The following is a 26,731-nucleotide window of genomic DNA, read 5'->3' on the forward strand; positions in this document are numbered from 1 at the left end:
GTTTGTTGAAATAATATATTGAAGATTCACGGTGTGCCTGTTTTTTTATTTGTTAATTGGCTTAACATTTGTTTTATTTTTGCATTGATATCACTTAGTGTGTATATTTCCTACATATATTTCCATCTTGAAAGGAAAGGAAATGGGGATGAATTTGTTATAGATTTAATATCATAAGGAGCGATGTTTATTTCTTATCATTCTTTCATTTAATCATTAAGATTAAGATTTTGTTGTGCATTTAAGACTTATTCTGCAGTAAGAAAGTTTTATATAACTTATTGAATAATTCGACCAAACTATATTCCATCTGAGAAGCTGCAGACATGGACCTGCTGCCCTATTGCTGTGTGACGTATCTGAATTGATTTACGACCACGATTCCCTGATGGATGATACATTTGTCTTTGAGTGGTTATTTAATGATAATCTTTCTATTATTGTTATTCCAGGCTTTTGGCATATAGACTTGATTTCTTCTTTTTTTTGCCCCGTGTTGGTGTCCTAAGGAAAGTTTGATAAATTAAATATCTATATGAGGAACCAGCGATAAAGACACTCACTTTACTCTGCTGCTTTTAGCTCCTGACAGACAGCAGCAGCAAAGAGAAAGCATTAATATATATGTCTGCAGATGCACCTGTTTGAATTTAAGATAATGCCACAATTCAGGGTGAATAATATTCCCTTTAAAGTCCATTTTATCCATATTTGAACTTGGATTAAATGCCATTATAAAGGATTTTCACCTCCCGCAACTGTGTGCTCCTCTGAGAGTTCAGCAGAGTCCAAATCCTAATGGGGGATTTGGTGTAGTGACGTGTCTCTCATGAACCTGAAGGCAATTATCCGGTGTTGTCCAGTCCTTTATTAGCTGCTTCCTCCACAGACTCAGAATGTGCTCATTTGATCCTCTCTGCCTTTTCATTATAGATCATTGTTCTTCTGGTGACAGCAGGATGGACATTTAATGCCACTTATTGAACTGCTGGATCACTATAATTGCGTCCAGAGTGAACATGGCTGGAGTGATTTAGTGTTCACACATCCTTAACACTCTTTATTTCCGTCTCTCCGTCTCCTGCTCTTTTTGACATTCTACTGTATGTGTCTCATAACATTCTGTGAGCTTTTTTAGGTCCTTGTCTTCATGTGTACAGGGATTTATTTTTATCAATATAGCTTTGTCATTCCTTTTTGTCAACACCCAGGCGGGTTTTAGGTCATTGAAAACAGAGCTCTATAAAAATCGAGGTGGTGAAGATCTTTAGAAACGCCTCATTCATTGTTGCTGTGGAGTTGTAATGCTTGTAACGTCCACATGTATGTGCTGTCATCTTATTGGCTCCATCCGGTGTTGGCCATATATTACCATCTAACAGCACTTTTTGACATGTTTACATACTGTACATTTACATTGACTCTTCCACTATATTGAGGAACAAAGGCATCATATTGCACTACAGACGTCATTGCAACATTATCCAACACCAAGAAGATGACGGAGTGTGTAACCCAACCAGCCTCACACTTTGACAGTGCCTCAGTAGCGTTTTTCGGGATTTCATAAGAGTATTTTAAAACCATGCATACAAAAGAACCTGTATATTATGGCCTTGCCATCATTGTAAGTAACCCGGAACATAAGCCAAGCTTTTTTTCACCATTACAATAACTCCAATGGGCACCCCACTGTTAGCATATATTATCCCAAATACTAGGGCTACTATAGAGTTACTTTACTACTTCATAAACTGTTGGGTATTTAAATACATAACAACGCATCATCATTTATAAGTTCATCATATTTATAAAATAACTCCCCGCCCTATGTCTGCAGCATGTCGTACCGCTCCCCTACAAACAAGCCATACGACTTTGAATGATTTCTAAAGGCCACAGGTAGCCCGTGCAGAGAGGTCAACATGGAGGAATGGACTCCAGTATTTATAAATTATATGAGATCATTTTCCTGGTGGCTGTATTCTGTCAAATGGAAGGAGGTTGATTGATTTTGGGGACAAATAGCGCCAGTAATAGAGTAATTAGACTCAAAGGCTGGGAGGGTTTTTTGTGTCTGAAAATAAAAAGAATGAAGCTGCCTTTGTTATATTTCAAAAAATATTTAACGTTGGGCCTTTTTTTGTTTTTATAAATTGAAGGTGGTTGTCTTGTAATATCTTCAAATTACATAATCAAACAGGATTAAAGGAAAACTATTTTTTGGAACCTTTTTTCTCTTACACAAAATGCAACCTAGAGGACAACTGTTTTCTTTAAATCAATACGGAAATACAGTTACGATAGCAGCTCTCTGATGTAAGATGTACTGTAAGCCTACTTGGGGAAGGGGGTGTTTGAGCTATTTCCTAATGTTAGCATGCCATCGTGTGCATTGTCCTTTTCACGCAGTCCTCTTGAACAGTGTTGTATAAGGGCCCATAACTACAGATGGGTACATATAGGTTTCTTTGTGTTACTGTGGGGGACCTTCAATTTAAACTACATTAATGTAGCCATAACTTTTAGCCTCGCAGTCCAGGGGCAGGCTGTGTGTGTTGGTGAAAGGGCATGGAACAGTTGAACTCAATTCTGTAATGCTGGCTTGAGCAGAATACAATATATTTAGTTTTACAGGAATTTTAACAAACTGTGTTGACTGGATCTAGGCAGAAAAGGGAAAATCTTTGGATGTTATCCTCAGGGGAACCTCTGCCTTGCATTTCATGTTGATCTATCCAATAGGCAGAGATATTTTGCTCTTAAGCACACATTTCAACATCATGCTGGCGCTAAATTCAGGGGATCAATTAAATCTTAAGAACTCATCATCTGGAAACCATGAATGTCTATAAGTGCCAATTCTGTAGGTGGATGTCAATGAATGAATAATTTAATTAATTAACGGTTAATTATTCATTTACATTTTAAATGAATAATTGAAAACTTGAAAGCAAAGGATGCAAATTAGAGTATTTTCCTAAAATGTCAAATTATTCTTGCTATTCCTACTATTCCTGCAACTGGGCCAAAAATTACATACAGTAAAACAAAATCTCACTTCTGTATATGGCACTTAGGAATGTTTAGCTTATTTATTAGCTTATTTGAAGCAAATGCAGTAGCAATTACCATCGTTTGACATATTAAAGCTAACGTACTTACAGGATTCTTATTTTGAGTTTATATCTTCATGGTTAAAGGCACTTATTTTAAATTGCTTCGGATAAAAGCGTCAGCCAAATAAAATGTAATGTCTGTAATACAGCATGTGGATGAGAAGAGAGAGTTCTGATGAATGCAATAAACCTATGAATCAGCAGCGTAAAAATTATAGGAAAAGTGCAAATTACTTTTCCTGGGAGTAGGATTTAGATTGAAAACATTAAACAGCCAATAAGAGACACACACCCACTCACACATACTAATGACATCAGAGCCCTGGTAATTACCTGTCCTTACCTATCACTTTGAAATTCTGAATGTAAATGATGGCTGCTCGGTAAAGGTTGCTGAAGGCAGTCTGGGCCCCGCGATAATGACCCGGTCAAGGCAGTGATTGAATTTAAATGACATTGCCGGCACGTAAACTGTTGGCATTTAGGATCGAGGGTTACAATAATTAAAGTGCCCGCTCAAATGGCACTCCAGATCTTCACTTAAAGAGACACACAAGTTCAACAGAATGCACATCATTAAACTGTTACCTGACACATTGTGTTGTTTTATAAGACAGCATGTCGTGTCACCATCTTGGGAATGTAAAGGAGGTTTGTAACATAAACCTGCAGGGCAGATATGACTGCGCTGTGTTGTGTCATCGGGAGGCTGTGCTGCCAGATTCAGATGTTCAGCTACACTCACTCATTTGTATTTGCTGTAGGCTATAGCTGATGTTTGGGTTTATGGGCCACCCAAATTGAATTGTTGACATATTTTGCCTTTTCATATTAAATGGACTAAAATAGAAAATGAAATCATTCAGAGCTGTTGGAAAATATATGACAATAGGAGCCTCCGCCACAATCCATGTTCTTCTTACAATCTCAAAGCATTTTCAGTCTGTCATGTGGGGAACTGATGGGGTTATTAGTCATGTAAATAAAGAGTCTCAACCTACAAAAGGCATTTCAAGACAATTGAAAACAAAATATTCCCATTTGTTGACCTTTCTCCCACATCTGCTTACTTAATCTTCACTAATACTTTTACGTTTTGTGTTGTTGTCGAGCCATTTCGAAGTATCCACACTTGGGACCTCATTGGTCGATGGAGAAATCCTACGCTTCTTTGTAATACTAGATTAAAAAAAATGTTTTTATCCAGGCAGCAATCTTTCATACTTAAAATAATTCACAAAATAATTCAGTTAGTTAGTCATGTTAGAGCCATTTTACGTTAATAAGATTATTATTCAGGGATGCAAACTTGTCACCTTTCGGCGAAATTCGCCATTTTGATTCCAAAATAGGTCGTTTGTGTGATTCATGTAGATCTGCAATAAAAATATTTTTGGGGTATGGGGGGTGTCTGGGACCCGGAGTAATCTGCGGCCGCGAGCTGTTATGTGCCATCATGACACGCATGGTGTTCTTTTTTTATATATTATAATGAAGCGCGAGCACAAGTCTTCCTGCCTGTCGGCTCTGCTCATGGATGTATAATAAGGCTCTGCTGCTCCGGGATGAGGGTCTAGCTTCAGCAGCTACATTACCTACGGTGCGTTCGTTAATATTAACTGTGCGGTCCAGAGTCACTGTGGCACAGACTGGACCGCTGGTTAGAACGGGGTGTTCGGAGCAGCAGAGCGTGATGTGCACTGAAAAGTGTTTCTGTCGCAATATTATTTAATGAATCGTTGAGCTAGCTAACTAGCATACATTGTCACTATCTGCTAACGTTAGCTTTAGCCTTCGTTTTCAAATAGTTTCTTTCATAGCCTATAAACGGAGGTGGTATAATGCCGCGTTTCCACTACACGGCCTCGCTCGGCCCCGCTCGGTATGGCTGGGCCTCGTTAGGACTGGCTCACTTTATGGCGCATTTCCATTACAGTTTAGGAACTGGGCTAGAAAAACTGTGAATTAGGACCCGCCGGCCGGTACTAGGCCAAGTGGAAACGCAACCAAAGACGGGCCGCTGACGTCACAGCCCTCTTAAACCGGGCTGCGGGCTGTAGTGGAAACGCGCCATAAAAGTATCTTGTACTTGAGTAAAAGTAGAAGTACTCAGATCTTGTTCTTGAGTAAAAGTTGAAGTACTCAGGTCTTGTACTTGAGTACAAGTAGAAGTACTCAGATCTTGTTCTTGAGTAAAAGTAGAAGTACTCAGATCTTGTACTTGAGTAAAAGTAGAAGTACCAGAGTGTAGGAATACTCTGTTACAGTAAAAGTCCTGCATTCAAAATGTTCCTCAAGTAAAAGTAGAAAAGTATTATCATTAAAATATACTTAAAGTAGCGACAGTAAAAGTAGTCATTGTGCAGATTGGTCAATTTCAGAATAATATATATGATATGTTTTATAATTATTGATCATGAAAGTGTTCTCAAAGCTGGTAAAGGTGCAGCTAGTTTGAATGACTTTGTATACTGCAGGGTAGCTTGTGAATTTACTCCAGGTGGAACTAAAGTCTGATTTAACACTTGATTATATTTCACATCATTCATCCACATCTGTGAAGTAACTAAAGGTATTCAATACATGTAGTAGAGTAAAAGTACACCATTTACCTCTGAACTGTAGAGGAGAAGAAGAACAAAGTAGCAAAACATTGAAATACTTAAATAAAGTACAAGTATCTAAAAATTGTACCCAAGTATAGTACTTGAGTTTATGAACTTAGTTACTTTACACCACTGGCTATAAAGATAGAAAGACAGCCTTGCACAGAGGCTTGAAAATACATTTTCAAAATGCTCAACAGTCCTGCCAAAATTATAAACTGACTGCTACACAATTAAAATAAATGCTTAAATATATTTCTATTAGATGTGACTCTTTGGCGTTTCTGTTATTATTAACTGTTGCTTTAGTTGTTCTGACTGCTAAAATCCTGTTATTCCTCATTTTAAAGCTGATATTCCGTGGGGTCGGGGGGCTCGGATCCTTGTCACCTTTTTCATACCTGATGAGTTTGCATCCCTGATTATTGTTTGAATATCTGCACAAATCTTTAGATTAAACTTGCTTAATTAGTTGTTTTTGTGACTAATACTGAGATTTAGTTAATTTAAGTTTCTCTTTGCTGTCAATGAATAGGCGCTGCTTGGGAGGATATCACATGCATTTCTATATATGGGAGGAAAATGTACACAGCTTATGTTGGTTTGTTCGGGAAGCGATACATTTTTTTGTTGTTGTAATCTTTCAATTTGAACTCCTAACACAATGAAAAAATCAACTGGTTAAATGAAGGAAAAACACACAAAGACAAGACTGTAGATGTCCTACAAGAGGCCAGGAGCAAATAACAGTGTCCATCTCCTTTCATTTTAATCCTGGACACTGCAGCGCTGTGAGAGATAAAGGTCGAATGTCACTCTCTCCTGCAGTGTCTCCATCTGTCCAACTGGCAGGTGTTCAACCTGTGACGGCTCGCATATTTCACACCAAATAGATTCATCATAGAAATCAATTAAATACATTCGAAGCAATTATAGGGATTTTAGTCTCACTTGACACCGAAGGGATCCATTTTGTTACACGATTGCATATAATTAATTTAACTGCAGGGTGGAGATACTGCTGGAATCTTGTCATATGTGAATTGATACATCTTGTAGGATTATTATAAACCTGTACGAGTCTCTCTGTCCTCCTCCTCTTTATGGTCTTCAGAAGGCGTGAAAAAGGCAGAGGAGCCTTGACAGCAGATGTCAGGACTTAAAGCGAAAGTTGTTGAACTCCCACGTTAGAGCTGTCAGGGGGGCTGATTACCGTACAGAGGTTTATCACTGGAGGGGAACTCCAACATCCCTCTGAGTTCTCAAGTGGGGAGAGAGGTGCAGCGAAGATATGTAATAGGCAAGGTTTATATTAAATCCACATGAGCGGAAAGCGGAAAGATGGACAGATCCACCCCTCAGTAATTAAGAATGAAACAGTACTCGATCAATATTATTGATTTTAAAAGGTTTTTAATTTGTAATGTTGTCACAATGTCACCGCAGAAATAAAATCCTGAAAGTCAGCATGTAAATAGCTTCATGTGGGCAAGCACTGGTGCGAAAAATGATAAAAAACCATCCTTCCATAAGAGCCATTTTTCCAGGTTTCAATTTTGTATTGGGGCTGTGGCTCAGGAGGTAGAGCGGTTGACCACCAAATGGAATGTTGGTGTTTGATTCCGGTCAATATGTCAATGTGTCCCTGGGAAAAATACCAACCTCAAATTGGTTCCAATGGCATGGCCAACGATGCACGACTGAATATGTTTGGAAGGGTGAGTGCTTAATTGTGTTGTTGCTTTTAGAGGGGCTGGAAAAGCGCTGCACAAGAATGCAGTCAATGACATTTGCTTTTCTCATGACATAAGGAAAGACCCTTTAAAAAATCCCCTCAGAAAACAACAACAACAACAACAACACCAAGGCGTTGAGAAAACTCTCCTCTCAGCTTTTAATAAAAAAAAACAATAACCTCCCAGTGTTTCTTGTTATTATTTTCATGAAAATATCTGAAATCTTAAAAGTCGGAGCACTCAGAAAGAAAGACGCTAGGTGGAGCACTTTTGCTTGAGGCGGACGCATGCGATGGAAATATCGAAAAATGATTGATAAAAGATGTTTGGAAATTGACCCTAATGTAGCCTAGAAAAATAAGTAGCAACCCAATAAACATTGCATCAGTATCACTGTCTTCAAATGTATATCCACTCTGGTGTTCTCTCTTCTTTTTAGACAGAGGCCATCCACCCAGACTGTGCCCTGGTGGTTCAGCACATGAAGGCGCAGGAAGAATGTAAGCACATCCTCAAACAAGAGGAGAACAACCACTCCAACAAGACAGGTGTGTGCTTTTTAATCAAGTTGCAGGAAAAAGCTAACGCACATACTTACATAATGACTCTTGACTGTACCTCAGGTCCGCACATACTGTCTCTAGTCTTTGTTTCAGAGAGAGTAAGTGTCCTTAGAAACTAAGATTTTTTTTTTAGATGTAGTTGATTTGACTGACTGAGATTATTCTATTTTGTTCAATTAAATTAGATGTTTGTACATATTTAAATTATTTACAATATGTTATGAAATTGGTTGGTGCTAAAAACTTGGTTCTGGTACCTTTTTACTTTACAATAAACCTCACCATATTACTTAAAAGGATTGAAGATAATCCCTGATTATATTGGTCAACAAATACATTGAGTTAAATTATCAAATGATAAATTGTCTAATTTGAAGCAAGAAGAACAAGTTGCTATCTACCACAAACAAATACAATCTTTGATAATGCATAGAAACCACAGTAAAATATTAGATATTAACAAATGTGAGTCATGATTAGGAGTTCAGTTTATTTTTGCTATATCCAAGGAAATAGATGTACTCAGCTTCGCCGAGAGGAAAGTCTCTATTTCGGTCTTTATTATAGGCTGAAGATCACTTATTCCATTCCCCTTCTCTTCCACTAATTCAGAGGCGGTTAAAGGGAGTGAAATACGTTGAAGCTTTGAAAGTATATGTCAGGAGTTGAAGAAAGCATCAGTCAGCTTGCACAATTCTACCCAGGGAATTGATAATAAGTGTATGGAGGCTGCTCATTAAAGAATAATAACCGCCATCCTAACAGTATTATTTATCAGAGAATCAACCCTTGCAATCTCATTAGATAGGCCTACAGTATACAAACCAAACAGCTCTGTAGATAGATAAAAGGCAGCACAATCCTAAAAGCTTATCGTCAGAAAGCCATTTTTGACGTGGAACTGAGGCCAATATTTAGAATGAGAAATATGAGAAACGCCTCCATTTAACTCCATTCAGGAAACACATAAATATAACCTTGCAGAACTCTGAAGTTACTGGTCTATCGCTGTCTCCATTGGTTAGTCTTTTCCTTGTGTTACTGTATGACTGTGATGTTTCAAAGAGTTTGTTCGGTTTCATCAAAGTTACACAAACCATGCAGAACATGGCTTAGCTTCCATGCAGGTATTCCGTTCTCCTTCTAACTGTTAGCATTCGGATCGCCATTTACTGGCAGTGTAAAGGAAGCTTCTTTGCGAACAATTATTTGCAAGCTAACTACAGCTGTTGAACAACAGAAAAGCTACCAAATGTGTCTGGCATTTCTGCTCTCATCACATGGAATCAAGTAAAGTCCAAAGCACAAGCTTTATCTGAAACTTGATGTTTAGATTCCCCACACAACTCTGTGTCTGGACCTGCTAACGTTGTTGAATTCATAAATGATATCCGGGCACATTATTCTTGCGTCTTTGGTGAGGCACTGTTTATAAAGTCACCATTTGAGAAAGGTTTCCCGTGTCGAATTGAGCTACCTGTTGTGGAATTTTTTGTGTTTTGTTAGCATGGATAAAATACAGTTGCCACTTTCCTAACCTTCTGTTCGCACAAGTGTAGGCTGGTAGGTTTAATGTTTGGTTTTCTCTTTCATAATTACAACAATTTCATTGCAAATCAAACAGACACTTCCCCTTGACTTCTATCGAGAAATATACATTTTCCCACTGTGTCTGAAAATGTATGCACTCACTTGCTATCTTGCGCTATCGTGCCATTTTTAGTCACCCTTGGCAAAAAAACAAAAAAATTCCTCTCAACTGAGTTTATCTCAAAAAGTGCCCATTTATTTGTTTCAAATAATATACCCGACACAAACTATTTAAAGAGTATTCTTTGGTGTAAACTCCACTACTACATACAGTAGTAGTAACACAAAACTAAGGGGTGATGAAGCAGGAGGCATTCGGTGTGGCAAGGTGCATTAACACACCTGCATGTAAAGCTCAATGCTGCACACACATCAGGCTTCCCGTGTCTGGTGATTGCATCTCTTTATTCAAAAGCATAGCGAGCACATTTGCTTCCTGGTATCCAATTACCATCCTTCACCTGGCAGAGCAGCCAAATCAATCAAGGGAACTAATCAGGTGAGGAGATGTCTGGGTTAAAGGGAATGCTTGGTCAACCTGGCCTGGCCCGGTTTCAGCTCAGGTAGGAGATGAGCCAACTGCATCAGGGGAGATTCATCCTTTATCCTCCCTTCAATGCCTCAGAAAAAAGAAAAAATGACTGGAGCAGCCACCTAAACAGCTTGTCCTTCAAGAGGCCCCACGCTTCATTTTCAATATGACATGCTGTCTGAAAGCATGTCCATTACACCTCAAAATATCAATTCTTATTGTTTGGAAGTGTTTTGAGTTATGCGATAGGGTCATTCCAGGCAAGTAAGCTCCGCTCTCGCCGCCTCGCTCTGTCTCTCCATTTTGAAAAGGTTCTAATGAAAGCTACACACTTGGTGAGACAGTCATCTCCTCTCCTGTGGGACTGCCTGCGCATGACACAGCTGGTGTCGCACGGAATTAATTGCATCATTTGTCACGCTTTCCTGTTATCGTCCAAAGCAAAGATGTGACAATTAGCATTTGAAGCGGCGTGTACGAGGAGCATCAAGCCCGGACTGAAGAAGACTGGCACCGCTTCACTTGTCTTGTCAGCCTTTACAAAGAGGAACGGTCAGGAGGGAGAAACAGTCCCAACTTCTCCTTTACGCTCTCCCCAGTGACCAAACCACGCCACCAAACACATAAGCATTGAATCAGTCAATCAAATTATGATAGGATAAGGATGACCTTTATTGATCCACATAGGGAAGTTAAGGTGTTAAAGCATGTGAATGTGCAAGTTTGAGTGGAAATCATATGTACATACAGTACAAATCCAATCTACATAAATACATAAATTAGAGATTTTTTCCAGAAAGGGCTATGCTCTTTGAGGGGGGACTACTGAATGCTACGTTGGCACATTGTTCTGAAACACCTATAATCTGCATAATGTCCCGTTCGACCAACGATCATTCATCCGACAAAAACCCATTGCTCCAAAAGGCCAATGGATCCAGAAATAGTAGTGGTAGGAGTATATAGTAACTGTCAATACCTGCCTGCATCTAAGTTGTTTCCAGATCAGTGTCATGTTAGATGGGCTTATGCTACATATAGATAAGGATCACATACGACGATGTCTAATTCAACAGTCTATTGGCATATCCTTACAGTGAGCCAACGAACAGCTAACCAACAATAGCTAGCCATGGTTCTGATGCGGATGCTTATCATCTTGATGGTGGGATTATGCAATCAGTGTGATGGGAACAGAGGCTTAGCGGTAGCTAGCATTTTGTCTAGCGTAGGTAGCCGGCATGGCCATCTAAATAAGGCCACAGAAACAGCACCAGACATTAAAGCCAATTTGACAAAACTAAGGAATTACAATTTCAGGTTCTGTCATGTGATGCCATTGAACCCTAAAATACTTTTTCCCATAGACTTACATAATGCAAGAGATGTCTGTAAATCTGCAGAAAATCAAGCTAGAACAAACAATTAAGGAATCCGGTGTTATTTTCCTTATTCTGTTGATAGGGAGCCCTCTTCCAATATAATCCTCATTAACCCTTGTGTTGTGTTCGAAAGCTGTTACCGTTCATGGTGTTCGCAGGTCAATTTTGACCCATGATTTATCTCAGTCCAAAACACTAAAAATGTTTTACTATCATCCAATATTGTTTTAACTATATCATAACTAACTTATTATGCAATCATAACCGTACAATCCTGTTGTAATTTAATGTTATGGCCCAAAACACATTACACCACATATTGCACACGTGCATATGTTTGTTCAGGTTCAAGTGTTAGTGTACATATTCTTTGTGAAAGGTGGAGTTCCCGTGGGGGGAGGGGGTCAGAGGGATGGGAGACCAGGTGCATGTTGCGAAAAATTATTGTTACAGTGGATGAAGGGGGTGGGGCTTTTTTTTGACATTTCTTTTGACTTTTTGCAGGTAAGTAGGACGTTTTAAGTGCTGGTTTGCTTTGCGTCACTTTGTGGTCAATTGACTTTCCAACGTAAAATGATAAAAGCGCCTTGAAAAATAATCTCTGTGGACCTTGCCATTACCAACCACACCAATAATCTGGTCCCATTCATTACATTGCATTCCATTTGGCTGACGTATTTATCCAAAGCAACGTACAATAAGTGCAAAAAACATTTTCTAACAACCAGGAAAGATATATTCACTTCAAGCAAGTCATACCATTCCAAGTACTGGTGAAATTGTTACACAGTTCCATCCATGTTTGTGCACATTAACTATCAATTTGAGAGCATGGATAAGTTATTCATTCGCTCAAATTAACACAAGTTTTCCCATCGCAATGAAATGAAATGAAATTATAGACAAGTTTAAGTGATTAGTTGTTTCATTATGAGGCAAAAGGCAACATAAGCCTAGTGAAACCTAATTTAAGTGTTGGCTGTGGATTTATTAGTTTAATTTTAACGAGCTATTTCCACTGTTATGTAAGAAATGTAATTAAATTCAAACATATTTATTTCACAAGCATAACTTTGTATTGACCATTTCACCACATGGCCACTTCTACTTTTGATAGCTTTTGCTGCTGTTTCTCTCAATGCATGAAAATAAACAGAAGTTGTTAGTTTGAATATCAGGCGAAACAGGTGGGTTTAGTCACACAATCCCCCTGCAAATCCATTCAGACCAATTCTAATCTTCTAATGAAGGGAGGGGGCAAAAGGCGATACGGCTCTTGAAAGATTGATCGGGGAATTATTAGGCTTCATAACGGCAATGTTGCAGAAGATTACACAGTTTGTTGTGGTTACGTAAGGCTCTGAATCCTGTTCACCTGTCAGTGTTCTTCTTTAATTACTGACCACCTCGCTGCACATTATCCCGCTTATTACACAGCTATGTACTGAATAAACCAACGACTTGACACGAAAAATGTATTAAAAATGATTTTATTTATGTAAAAATGATTTCAATGCTTCTGCCTGGAAAACAAATAGTCCGTTCAAACTGTGTACCAACGACTAGAACTGCGGCGACAGCTACGTAAGTTATAATTAAGGCAGCTCTAAACGAAGTGTTCTGTAAATGCCAAAGCCAGTTCACATTTTCTTTTCCATCAACCAGTCTTTAAACAATGCCAGAGCCCATAATGTGTTCCTATCAGTGTTTACTTCTTGTCGGTCTTCTTCTTCTGATTTCTCTGACGTCCAGTGCCTTGTCTTTATTTACTGGGGACAGTTTAGCCATCATCCAAAGTTGTTGGTTGCTGATGGATGAAAACTAATGTTTGTTGTCGACAGCTAACGTTAATTCAACCAGACTTTTTTTTGCGGTTAGATATGACTTCACATTGAAGTGAAGTTGATCTTCCTCAGCAATGGTCTTATCTCCTTAGGAGCAGCAACAATTAAAAACATCTGGAATGTTCAATTTGACCAATCAGAATCGAGTATCCAACTAAGCCGTGTAATAATGAGGTGTGAAGTGCCTTTAATGGACATAAAGGACACAAAACTACAAGGTAAAAACACACTCTCAAATTCACTTTGTGCCCTTTTCTCTTTCTTGAATCATCAACAACTGTCCTCTGGAGAGAGAGCGGGGGGGGCAGATGTCTCGTCTACTTCAGGTTAATTACCTTCACACCTCCATTCCCTCAGGAAAAACAAGAAGAGCAGAAACACAGAAACACCTTGACAGAGAGGAAATGAGGAAGTAATGTAGGAGTAAACACAGAGAGGGGATTAACAGTCTTGTCCATTTTCAAAGGATACTCCTAATTAGACTCAAAAGCCAGCCTCATGAATTTATCTTCAAGGATGAGAGACGGTGTGTGTGTGTGTGTGTGTGTGCGTGCGTGCGTGCGTGCGTGTGTGCGTGCGTGCGTGCGTGCGTGCGTGCGTGCGTGCGTGCGTGTGTGTGTGTGTGTGCTTATTTCTACATGGCTTTCACCTTCCACTGTTGACATTTCCACAGATCATTACACACCATGACTGTCCTGCCCTCTCGGTCTCTTTGTGGTCAATCCCAACTAATTACACAGACCAAATACCAGAGGTGAAAAGCAACAACGTACATTTTATTGCGGAAATGATTAGGTCTATAAACACATCACCGTTGGTAAAGGGCAATATTAATAATGGATTCATCATTTGTCAAGCAAACATGCTACATTTTTGAAGGTTCAAGATTTTTAAACGCTGCTCTTCTGTTTTATAGAATTTAAATGTCTTAGTTTGGGGTTTTGGACAGGTGGCTTGACAAAACAAGACATTTGAATGCGTCACTGAAACTAGTTTATCTATTAATGTGGAAATTAACAAGTTAGCAACTCCCCCGAGAATTTCCAAGAGGTATTGTAATGATCCGTTCAATTCAATGAAACCTATTGCATAATGACAGAGTTACAAACAGGAAATGAGAATGGCAGACAGAATAGAACTGGGGATGTTGCACTTATGTCGTATGTGCCTTAACAAGAAGGGTGATTCAATTTTTTCTTGGTTACAAACTAAATATTTTTGATAATTTAATTAAGAATGACGAAAAACTATTCACAGTCCTAGTCAATTCACTTAAACAATATGTATATATGTGAGGTTACTCAGTTGTTATTCCTGTGATATATCAAGGGTATCAAAGATGTACCAACAACAACAATTCATTTGATAAGACCCCTATTGGTGTTTTTACAACTTTATTTGAGATGATTTCAAACCAGAACTTGTTAGCTTTTTTGCTCATAATTAGCTAGTGTTTTCACCCAGGCCCCTCCCTAATTGAGAGGACATAGGCTTGACTATTGAGGTCTCAAATTCATGTTAAATGTGCTAAAAGAAAATGATGATAGAAGCACATAAATCACTTTTGCAGTTTAATAAGACTTCTATCCTGTTGTATTTGCAAACAAGATGCTTTATCGGAGAGGCCTTTCCATTTATCAAACAGGATTCAAGCCTTATACTAAATACAAAGTCTCTGAGAGATAATCCAAAAGGCCCTAGAGTCAAAGAGATCCAACATTCAGCTTTGCTTGAGGTTGGAGGTAGACCAGATGAGATATTAAGGAGTAGAGATGTCTGCTGTCCAAACAGATCATAAAGCTTATTTTATGTTTCCATAACCTGTCAGTTAAACTACAAAAGCCCTCAATTCCTCCTGTCCTTTCCTGTCTCTCTGTACACCTCCGCTTCTCCCTTATCACATAACATTGTTTATTAAAGGGCATATATCGTCCTGTACATCTCGGGGGAGCCATTGTAACAATATTATGGTAGCGGGAATGTACATGACAGACATAAGATTAATGTTTTTTATTGAACAATGAAAACATTGGTAAGTGAAGCGTGCGAAGCTGAGCTGTAGCCAGAGGAGGAATAAAATACTGAGATATGGAGGGGAAGACGAAATACAGGACAACCGCTTAGATTGACATTAGGTCAACCTAATTCTCGTTTGCGCATTGTGTCTGCTCCTTGGAAATAAAAAACTTGCCTCATAACTTGTTCTTGTTGTTTATTATGTTTATTATAGTGTAGACCACATAAATGTCAGAGGGGTACAACCTTGTAAAACTGTCAGGAAGCACACCGGACTAAGTTTTAGGGCCTAGCTTTCAGGTTTGAGTTTGTCTTACTGCCTCTGAGAGATCTCAAGTCATATTTGATGGCAGCCATGCTTCAGATATTAAACAGACAATAACACAGGCGATGTCCTTTCTCCTATACACCTCAAAATATGACGATCTGACTATACCAAACTCCTACACAGGGTACAAAATATATCCTGGAAGAATCACCACGTATACAGCAGATAAATGGGAACATCCATGTCTATGTAAGCACCTAACTCAACTCCGAGCTAGAGCTGCTGGCAATAGTTTCTGCGCACAATTTGAAATAATTTCAAATCTTAACCTATGGAAGCCTTTGAAAGGCGAAAGCTAACCTTCACAGATATCCTGGTGAGACCACTTGTATCAGTCTAGAAAATCTCAGAACAGCCCTGGGCAATCAGAAATGCTGGAATACTGTGTGTGTGGGGTCTCAGGACTTAGGTCAAGCCATGAAACTCAAGTCACTTCTAAGCAGTTCTAATGGGACATGTGTTTGTCTAACAAATGTACAATTGTTTAACAAGGAGACAGTTAAAGACGTGATGGGAGTTCAGCTGGATTTGCATCCTATCTCCTATCTCCTTTTTTTGTTTTGCCAACTACTTATTTTAAGGAAAACATAGAATAGATCATATTCTCTGGCAAACGTTTTTTTCCGGTGACAGGAACCCTACATTTATTTACTTTGAGTCATAGATGGGAGTTTAGGGTGGATGGGGGTAAGCAAAGTGAAGGACTTTGAATGGGAAGACTCTTTTGAGGTTATGTCCAGGCTGCTAGCACAGTTGTTATTTCTAGGAAAAACCTATTTTAGTTAAATGTTAGTTAAGTACATACGTCAGTCATGGGTTTGGCAAAGGTTGGACCCACATGCAGAAGACAGGAGGCAGGTAAAAAAGTGTAAACAAAAGGTTCAAGGTTCTTTATTTTGTCATACGAACATAGCTACAGTACAGTGTAGTTATTCCGATGAAAATCTTAGGTCACAGGCTTCTCCAACAGTGCAACACAATAACACAGATAAACAGAAAAATATAGTGCAAGTAAATAGTAAATAGTAAATACAAAAAGAAAAATTGTTTAAAAAGGTGAAATAGTGAAATAGTGCAATAAGAGTCTATATGCAAGTTATTGGAATGATATATTAGAGAAATAGATAAATAATTACTAAGTAGCAGATGAATGTTATGGATGTTGTTTCAACAGTTCAGGTGTTTAACAGATGTTGTTTCAGCAGTTCAGTTGTTTAGCAGTCTTATTGCCTGTGGTATGAAACTGTCTCTGGTGGTTTTAGTCCGGATGCTGCGGTAACGCCTGCCAGACGGCAGCAGACTGAACATTTTGTGGCTGGGGTGATGGGGGTCTTTTATAATCCAGAGGGATTTCTTCCTGAGCCGCTGGGAGTAAAGGTCCTCCATGGATGGCAGCTCCGTCCTGGTGATGTTCTGTGCAGTTTTCACCACCCTCTGTAAAGCCTTACGATTGAGGGCAGCCAGTCAGGATACTCTCTATGGTGCACCTGTAGAAGTTGCAGAGTATCCTGGAGTCCATGTTGAACCTCCTCAGCCTGCGGAGGAAGAAGAGCTGCTGTCGAGCTGTTTTGGTGATGGTGGTAGTGTGAAGAGTCCATGTCAGGTCCTCAGTGATGTGGACACCGAGGAACCTGAAGCTGCTGACTCTCTCCACCGTAGTCCCATTGATGGCGATGGGGGCGTGTCCCTCTCTCTGCTGCTTCCTGTAATCCACAATCAGCTCCTTTGTTTTGCTGACGTTGAGTTGGAGGTTGTTCTCCTGGCACCAAGATGTCAGGTTTTCGACCTCCTCTCTGTACGCCGTCTCGTCGCCGTCTGTGATCTGGCCGATGACGGTCGTGTCGTCCGCAAACTTCACGATGGTGTTGGAGCTGTGTGTGGCCACGCAGTCATGAGTGAACAGGGAGTAGAGGAGAGGGCTGAGCACGCAGCCTTGAGGGGCTCCAGTGTTGAGGATCAGGGTGGCGGATGTGATGTTTCCCACCCGCACTGCCTGGGGTCTGCCCGTCAGGAAGTTCAGCATCCAGTCACAGAGGGCGCTGTTGAGCCCGAGGTCTCTGAGCTTGATGACCAGCTTGGAGGGCACAATGGTATTGAATGCTGAACTGTAATCAATGAACAGCATTCTCACATGTGTTCCTCTGGTCCAGGTGTGAGAGGGCAGTGTGGATGGTGAGGGCTATGGCGTCGTCTGTGGACCTGTTTGCTCTGTAGGCAAACTGCAGGGGGTCCAGAGAGTCAGGGAGGGAGGAGGTGATGAATGATTGACTAACCGCTCAAAGCACTTCATAATGATGGAGGTGAGTGCTACTGGGCGGTAGTCGTTGGGGCAGGTGATTTTTGTCTTTTTGGGGACAGGAACGATAGTGGAGTGTTTGAAGCATGTGGGGACTACAGACTGCAGCAGGGACCTGTTGAAGATGTCTGTGAACACCTCTGCCAGCTGAACTGCACACACCCTGAGAGCACGGCCAGGGATGCCATCAGGTCCAGGAGCCTTGTGTGGGTTAACCCTTTTAAAGGATTTGCACACATCTGCCCTGTTTAAAACAAAAGGGCAGTGTAGCTCCTGATCCTTCTGTGCCTCCACAGCCTGGCTGCTCTCAAAACGTGCAAAAAAACTGTTCAGCTCATCTGGGAGAGATGCGCACGCAGACACTCCCGCAGCACCCCCCGCTGCTCCTTTGTAGTCTGTCATTGTCCTTAGTCCCGCCCACATGTTCCGGGTGTTACAGCCTTTGAAGTCAGATTCCACCTTTCACAGTCTTTGTACTGTCTCTTTGAACTACTGATAGCTCTCCGGAGTTCATACCTAGAATTCCTGAACTCCTCCCAATCTCCAGCTCTGTGCGCGATAGTGCGCGCTTTCAGCTTGGTACGCACCTCGCTCCAGGGCATTTCCCAATGTAGCAGATGACCGTGTCCGTGTGTGTGTTGATGTTATTGTCCTCAAACACACTCCAATCCGTAGATGCAAAGCAATCCTGCAGAGCTGAATCTGACTCCTCACTCCATCGCTGTACTGTCCTTGTTACCGGTCTGTCCCGTTTAAGTTTCTGCTTGTAAGCAGGCAGCAGCAGCAGTGAGATGTGGTCTGATTTGCCGAAGGGAGGGCGAGGGAGAGCCTTATATCCATGTCGAAAAGGGGAATAAACATGGTCCAGTATGTTTCCCCCGCGCGTCGGGCAGCTGATGTGTTGATAGTACTTCGGCAGAACTTCTTCATGTTAGCGGTGTTAAAATCCCCGGCCACAACGAACGCCGCCTCTGGCCGTGAATCTCGGTATTGTCGATAATCCCAAACAACTGATCGAGTGCCGTGTTGTTGTCGGCGAGCGGCGGAATATACACTGCTGTTATCACAACAGATGTGAATTCTCTCGGCAGGTGAAAAGCCTGGCATGTGATCATGAGGTGCTCTAAATGAGCGGAACAGTCCGAAGAAATAATCCTCACATCTGTGCACCAGTTGTTATTAGTCATTACACACACACCGCCACCTTTACTTTTCCCCGAGTTAACGGTCCTGTCCTGGCGAAAACTTGTGAATCCGTCCGGAACAATGGCGGAGTCCGGGATAGCGGGGTTGAGCCAAGTCTCAGTGAGAATTAACACGTTACAGTTCTTAACGTCCCGTTGAAAAGCAATCCGACTTCTGAGTTCATCTAGCTTTTGAACATTAGCCAGAAGAATACTCGGAAGAGGGGGTCGGTTTTCTCGTTTCCTCAGTCTGACCAGCAGCCCGGCACGGGACCCCCGCTTTGTCTTCCTCCTGCGTCTCTCAGGTAGGACGGCAGGAGGCAGCCATGGTGAATCTCCATTGTCTGTCGGTGGGTTATTATCCACAAAGTTTCTGATGGGAAGAAGTTCCTCTCTGCTATATTGGATAGCAGAGTTGGTGCGGTCGGCTTGCATGTTGCGAACCATGTTAAAAGCAAACGGCAAAAAGTAAATAAACACAAACAAAATACGAAAAAGGGCAAAGTTGGAGAGGAGCCAAAAGAGCCATCTTTCACCATACAAAAAAAACGGGGACCAGACTATAGGTACAACAAAACAACTACATCTAAGAAAAACAAAACCAGTACAGACTGGAGGACACGAGGTAAAAGAGCAGGAACACAAGTAGGAAAATAGAGGACAATCTGACCAAGAACACTGGGGAAGACAGGCAAATACTCACAAGAGTAATCGAAAAGACAAGACACAGCTGGAGAGGTCAGGTGAAACGCATTGGCTGCAGGTGAACACAATAATACAATCACACATTTCAAAATAAGACAGGAAACACTAAACACAAAAACGAAGATCATGACAACGACATATTTAACACTTCAATTAACTGGGAACTTTTTCAGTATTACACCAAGACACAATCCCTTCCTTTTTGTGCACCCATTTTTCAAATATTATCAGCTGATTAAATTGATTTTATCAGTGGTTATCGCTATACTATTCTAATGAATCAGAACAAGCCTTTTCAGATTTCAAAACATACAGTCCACCTTTAAAGGTCATGTCCCAAAGACTAAAAGACCATAAATATGAGCAAACTGACACGAAGGGCTCTTTAAGAACTCAGATGCTCGATTCCTTTGCTTTGGTAATAGTCTTTATTTATAAAGATCACAAAGCTTTTCAATAGTCTTCTAGGATCTACTAGGACATTTCCAAAGAATCCTTAGGTTCAACTAGGTATTTACAAAGTCTCTGGTAACAGCATGGATATCATGAAGAGACAAGATGAACCAACACAAGACAAAGGGAGAGAAGGACTATATATACACACACACACACACATTAGGTAATGAGGCACAGGTGGACCCAATCAGGGGCGGGAACAACAATCAGTCTGACCGGTGACACACAAAGACAGGAAGTGCAGACACCTGGAAAGATAGAGCAGAGTCATGTCACAATAAGACAGATAGACAAACACTAAAACCTTACAGTACCCCCCCTTTTACGGACGACTCCAGACGTCCCTGAAACCTGAGACCGTAGTCTGTCAAAATCCGTGATCAGAGTCTTGTCGACAATGAAGCTGCCCGGGATCCAGCATCTTTCCTCTAGTCCATACCCTACCCAGTCGACCAGGAACTGTCTCCCTCTACCCCGCTTTCTTTCTGACAGTATCTTTTCCACTGTATAGACGATACCTCCGTCGATGACCCGAGGAGGTGGAGGTGGTGTGGAGGAGGGAACCAGTCTACTTTCTAAAACTGGTTTCAGCTTGCTGACATGGAACGTGGGGTGGACCTTGAGAGACTTTGGGAGACATAGGCGAACAGCAACAGGATTAATAACCTTTGAAATGGGAAATGGACCAACGAACCGGGGGGCCAGTTTCCTGGAGGCGACATGAAGAGGAAGGTCCTTGGTGGACAACCACACTCGTTGTCCGACCTTGTATCTAGGAGATGGACGTCGTTTTCGGTCGGCCAAACTCTTCATGCGGGTCGCACTTCTCTGCAGCATCTGGCGAACACCCTTCCATACCCGGCGACAGCGGCGAACCAGAGCATGTGCTGATGGTACGGTAACTTCTTGCTCGAGCTCCGGGAACAATGGAGGCTGGTATCCATGGACACATTGGAAAGGAGAGATTCCGGTGGCTGATGTGGGTAAGGTATTGTGTGTATACTCAACCCAGATCAGATGTTTGCTCCAGGTGGTAGGCTTCTGGGACACCAGGCATCTCAGACATGTCTCCATTTCCTGATTCATCCTCTCCGCTTGGCCGTTTGACTGGGGATGGTATCCGGATGTCAGGCTCACAGTGGCTTGGATCAGGCGACAAAACTCCTTCCAGAAACGTGAAACGAATTGTGGGCCTCGGTCTGAAACGACATCACTAGGGAAACCATGTATTCGAAAAACATGGGACAACATGGCCTGTGCAGTTTCTTTGGCAGTAGGTAATTTGGACATGGGGATGAGATGTACCATCTTGGAAAAACGATCAATGACTGTGAGTACTGTGGTATTACCTGCCGAAGGTGGAAATCCTGTCACAAAGTCCAACGCAATGTGCGACCATGGTCTGTGGGGAATGGGCAGAGGTTGAAGAAGACCTGCCGCAGCTTGACGAGATGTCTTGTTTCTAGCACACACAGGACAAGCTGCCACATACTCTGCAACATCCTTCCACATAGCAGGCCACCAGAATCTGTGTTTCACCATAAAAAGGGTCCTCTTGGTTCCAGGATGACATGAAAGGACAGATGTATGGGCCCAATGAATCACCTGAGAACGAAGTGTCCTAGGAACAAACAGGCGATTCTGAGGACAACCTTTATGGACAGGATTCTCTCCATTAGCCTGTTTTACTTTAGCTTCAATGGGCCAGGTCACACTCCCGATCACCCGGTCTGACCGCAGAATGGGTTCTGGAGTCTTGGGAACTGGCTCCGGATCAAAAACTCTGGAGAGAGCGTCCGGTTTCCCGTTCTTAGAACCAGGTCGATAAGACAGAGTGAAGCTAAATCTGTTAAAGAATAAAGCCCACCTGGCTTGTCTGGAGTTCAAGCGCTTTACCCTCCTGATGTACTGCAAGTTCTTATGATCTGTCCATACCAGGAAATCCTGCTCCGCTCCCTCCAACCAGTGCCGCCACTCCTCCAAAGCAATCTTCACAGCCAAGAGTTCCCGATTTCCCACGTCGTAATTCCTCTCAGCAGAAGATAGCTTACGGGAGAGATAGGCACACGGATGAAGTTTATTGTCCCCCGCTGACATCTGAGACAGTATAGCTCCAACGCCATCGTTAGAGGCGTCTACTTCCACCACAAACTGTCGGTTGCGATCAGGTACAGTCAGGATAGGAGCTGTGGTGAACCTCCTCTTCAGATCCATGAAGGATTTCTCTGCCTGTGGATTCCACACAAACTGAACATGGGGAGAGGTAAGGGAATGGAGAGGAGAGGCAATAGCACTGAAATTGCGTATGAAACGTCTGTAAAAGTTAGCAAACCCCAAGAATTGCTGAACTTTCTTTCTGGAGTTTGGCGTAGGCCAATTTGCCACATCACTGACCTTTGCTGGGTCCATTTCCATCTTGTTAGGGGAAATCACAAAGCCCAAAAATGATACTGAGTTGACATGAAACTCACATTTTTCGGCTTTCACAAACAAATGATTAGCCAGGAGTCTTTGAAGAACAAGATGAACATGGTTAACATGAGTATTCTCATCTGGAGAAAAGATGAGAATATCATCGAGGTACACAAAACAGAAAACATTCAGGAAATCTCTTAACACATCGTTAATGAGAGCTTGGAAAACAGCAGGTGCATTACAAAGTCCAAAAGGCATCACCAAATATTCGTAATGTCCCGTAGGTGTATTGAAACCTGTTTTCCACTCATCCCCCTCCCGGATGCGCACAAGGTGATAAGCATTCCTTAGGTCAAGCTTGGTAAATATCTTAGCTCCCTGTAATAGTTCAAATGCCGTAGAGATGAGTGGAAGGGGATATCTGTTCTTGACCGTGATCTGATTTAGCGGACTATAATCAATACAGGGCCTCAATGTCCCGTCCTTTTTTCCCACAAAAAAGAAACCTGCCGCTGCTGGGGATGAAGATGTCCGAATCAACCCAGTCTTGAGTGAAGAATCGATATATGCCTTCATGGCCTCCCTTTCTGGCCCAGAAAGAGAGTACAGCCGTCCCTTGGGAATAGTAGAGCCCGACAGAAGTTCTATGGGACAATCGTACGGTCTATGGGGAGGCAATGAAGTAGCTCGTGTTTTGTTAAACACCTCCTTAATGTCTGAATAGCAACCAGGAACTTTAGACAAGTCAGGAAAGTCAGAAGGTTTAGAACAAATGTCACTGCTATTACCTGACCCCTGCTTAAAGTTACTAGGTCTGCTACTCAACCCTGTTTCACTGGTTAAACATGAACGAGAGCACTCAACCCCCCACCCTTTCACCTTTCCTGTCTGCCAGTCAACGTGAGGGTTGTGTTTAACAAGCCATGGGTACCCCAAAATGAGAGGATGTTGAGCAGAGTTAAATAAGTGAAAACTAATTTGCTCTCGATGTTCCTGATCTACGACTAATACCATGGGCTCAGTGCGATGAGTAACTGTACATAAAAGGCGGCCGTCCAAAGCACTAGCCTCTAAGGGCTGATCTAAAAGTACAACCTTTAAATTCAAACTCTTAGCTAGCTCCCAGTCTAACAAACTCTCATCAGCCCCAGAATCGACTAATGCATCCTGAGTCACAGTCTTATCCCCAAGCTTGATTCGTACCTGCATTAATTTTCTGACTGGAGAGTCGAAGGAAGTCACTCGGCTCACCAGCGTCTTCCTTCCTGCTGATGAGCCTGATCTTTTGCCGAACAGGCTGCCGAAACATGACCCTGCTGGCCGCAGTAGAAGCACCGCCGCTCCCGTAGACGGCGCTGACGCTCCTCCGGCGTGAGTTTGGCTCTTCCGAGCTGCATCTGTTCCTCCGCGGCGATAGGAGGCGCTGGTCGCTCTGGAGATGAAGTCTGGGAATTCCTCTGCCAAGTGTAGTATTCCCTCGGTAACTCCCGTCTGAAAGGTGGAGTGGATACTGCATTCCTTCCCTTTTCCCGCTGTCTATCAGCTAGACGTTGATCAACCCGGATAGCCATGGCGATGAGCGAGTCCAAATCTTCAGGCAGCTGTAATGGAGCTAACTGATCCTTTATGGGATCCGCTAACCCATGCAGGAAAGCATCAAAGAGAGCCGCCGAGTTCCACCCACTCTCCGCTGCCAGAGTACGGAAATCAATTGCGTAATCCGCCACTCTCCTCTGCCGCTGTTTAATGTTCACCAGGGCTCTCGCTGACTCTCTCCCGGGTGATATCTGATCAAAGATCTTGCTCATGGTATCCAAGAACAGTTCCAATGACTGACAAACAGGCGAGCACCGGGACCACTCCGCTGTTGCCCAGGCTTCCGCTCTACCCGTCAGATGAGAGACAATAAAAGCTACTTTAGCTTGATCGGTGGGAAATGCTGCGGGCTGGTGTTTGAAGTGGAGATCGCACTGTACCAGGAAGGGACGACAGTTTCCAGAGTCTCCGGAGAATCTCTCCGGCGAAGCGAGACGGATCGTAGGTGACTGCATGGGTACTTGAACGGGGATATCAGCAGACCCGACCCCCGCTGAACCGGAAAACTCTGCCGCAGGAACACCAGGGTTTGCCACGAGGTGAGTCAGTATGTCCCGCATCTTTTCAGCCAGTAGATTTATTTCTGTCGTCACCGTAACTTGAAAGTTGTCTTGACGAGCATGTAAATCCTGGACCCCTTGGTTGATTGCTGACAGCTGTCCCTCATGTTGATGAAGGCGTGTACCCTGCGCCTGCAGGGCCGTTCTGACTGTAGTGGAATCGGCTGAGTCCATCTTGTTTGGTTGGTTGGTTCTGACACGAAGGGCTCTTTAAGAACTCAGATGCTCGATTCCTTTGCTTTGGTAATAGTCTTTATTTATAAAGATCACAAAGCTTTTCAATAGTCTTCTAGGATCTACTAGGACATTTCCAAAGAATCCTTAGGTTCAACTAGGTATTTACAAAGTCTCTGGTAACAGCATGGATATCATGAAGAGACAAGACGAACCAACACAAGACAAAGGGAGAGAAGGACTATATATACACACACACACACATTAGGTAATGAGGCACAGGTGGACCCAATCAGGGGCGGGAACAACAATCAGTCTGACCGGTGACACACAAAGACAGGAAGTGCAGACACCTGGAAAGATAGAGCAGAGTCATGTCACAATAAGACAGATAGACAAACACTAAAACCTTACACAAACAAAGGCAAATGGGAAAAAACCTTCATGTTAGCCTTCTAGTATTAATCATACTGTACTGTACGTCTGATGGTTCAGATAGCTCGGATGAACAAATAAACTAAAACGTTTGTCTAAATGCCAGATTCATGCAGTTTCATGTAAATAAAATCCACTATTTACTCAAAAGGAATCAATAGGATCTTGCCTGGAAGGTCTCTTAATATATTTTTTATTGGATAACTCTCCTCTCCATGCAATCCATACGAATAACAAACTTAGCCTACATTTCCATTTATATGGTATTACTACAAGGTGATCAAATTGATCAGTGGTAATCTTCTTGGAATGATTTCAGAACAACGGGACGCTTTCCTGTTATTCCCATTCTGCCAAAATGCTGTAAATATAGCATTGCACTGCAGCGAGATCACAATGTGTCTCTTACTGCATACATTGTGACACATAATCAACGAAGGACCGACAAGATAGTAATGTATGTATTGTTGTTTGAGGGGTACGTTCTATCTACTTGGGCCAGCTCTGTTTTAACTTGCGAAGGTGCGGTGAGATTCTCATGCATGTGTTAGCATAATGAAGCTGTTTAAGAACAAAACACCACCGCCTGTCACATGGATCACTGATCCTAACAGGATAACTGAGACCCTGGAGAGGAGATTTATTCAAAAATATAAGAAAAAGGCTTTTAAGAGGACAAAAGGATCGAACCATTAATACCTGATGAAAAGCACCAGTCCATTCATCCTCTGTATCACCCTGTCAGAGTCTCGGCAACCTAATGAAGGACATTACCGCCACCACCTGCAGAGATGCCGTCGCACCCTGGGATTCAAACAAGCTCACAGCATCCTTTTGTATTACGCTCTGTATATTCTTTGATGGAAGAGCCATTAGTGGTACACAATAATAGCCTAATACTGTGCCATTTTCAATCAATGCAGCAAAAAATAGTAAAACAGCTCAGTGTTCCTGTAGCAATAACCAAGATAATTTCTAAAAATGATGGTTCAAAGTCACATTTATCCAGTGATATGTTTGCCTCATCACAGTTTTGGCAGGAGAACCTCCAGCAGGAGCCAAAAGCTGTGTTTTATTATGAATGAGTGGCGGTGTGTCCCCGCACGCCCTGTTTTAATTGACACAGTCAAGCAGCTTTGATGTGTGAGGCGTTGTGGTGGCAGAGAGAGACGGGCTCATCTACCATGTGTGGGG

At 42.0% G+C, this 26,731-nt stretch overlaps 1 protein-coding gene across 1 annotated transcript in view; it reads left to right on the forward strand.

Annotated features, from left to right (window-relative positions):
• ghrhrb (growth hormone releasing hormone receptor b) overlaps window positions 1–26,731 on the forward strand; it is a 55,366-nt gene that overhangs the window by 352 nt on the left and 28,283 nt on the right. Inside the window, exon 2 of the mRNA XM_034147266.1 lies at window positions 7,901–8,009. Within this exon, the coding sequence (XP_034003157.1) occupies window positions 7,901–8,009 (109 nt within the window). The remainder of the gene's footprint in view (window positions 1–7,900; window positions 8,010–26,731) is intronic.

The sequence above is a fragment of the Trematomus bernacchii genome, unplaced genomic scaffold (genome assembly GCF_902827165.1).
Source record: "Trematomus bernacchii unplaced genomic scaffold, fTreBer1.1, whole genome shotgun sequence".
Classification (NCBI taxonomy): Eukaryota; Metazoa; Chordata; class Actinopteri; order Perciformes; family Nototheniidae; genus Trematomus; species Trematomus bernacchii.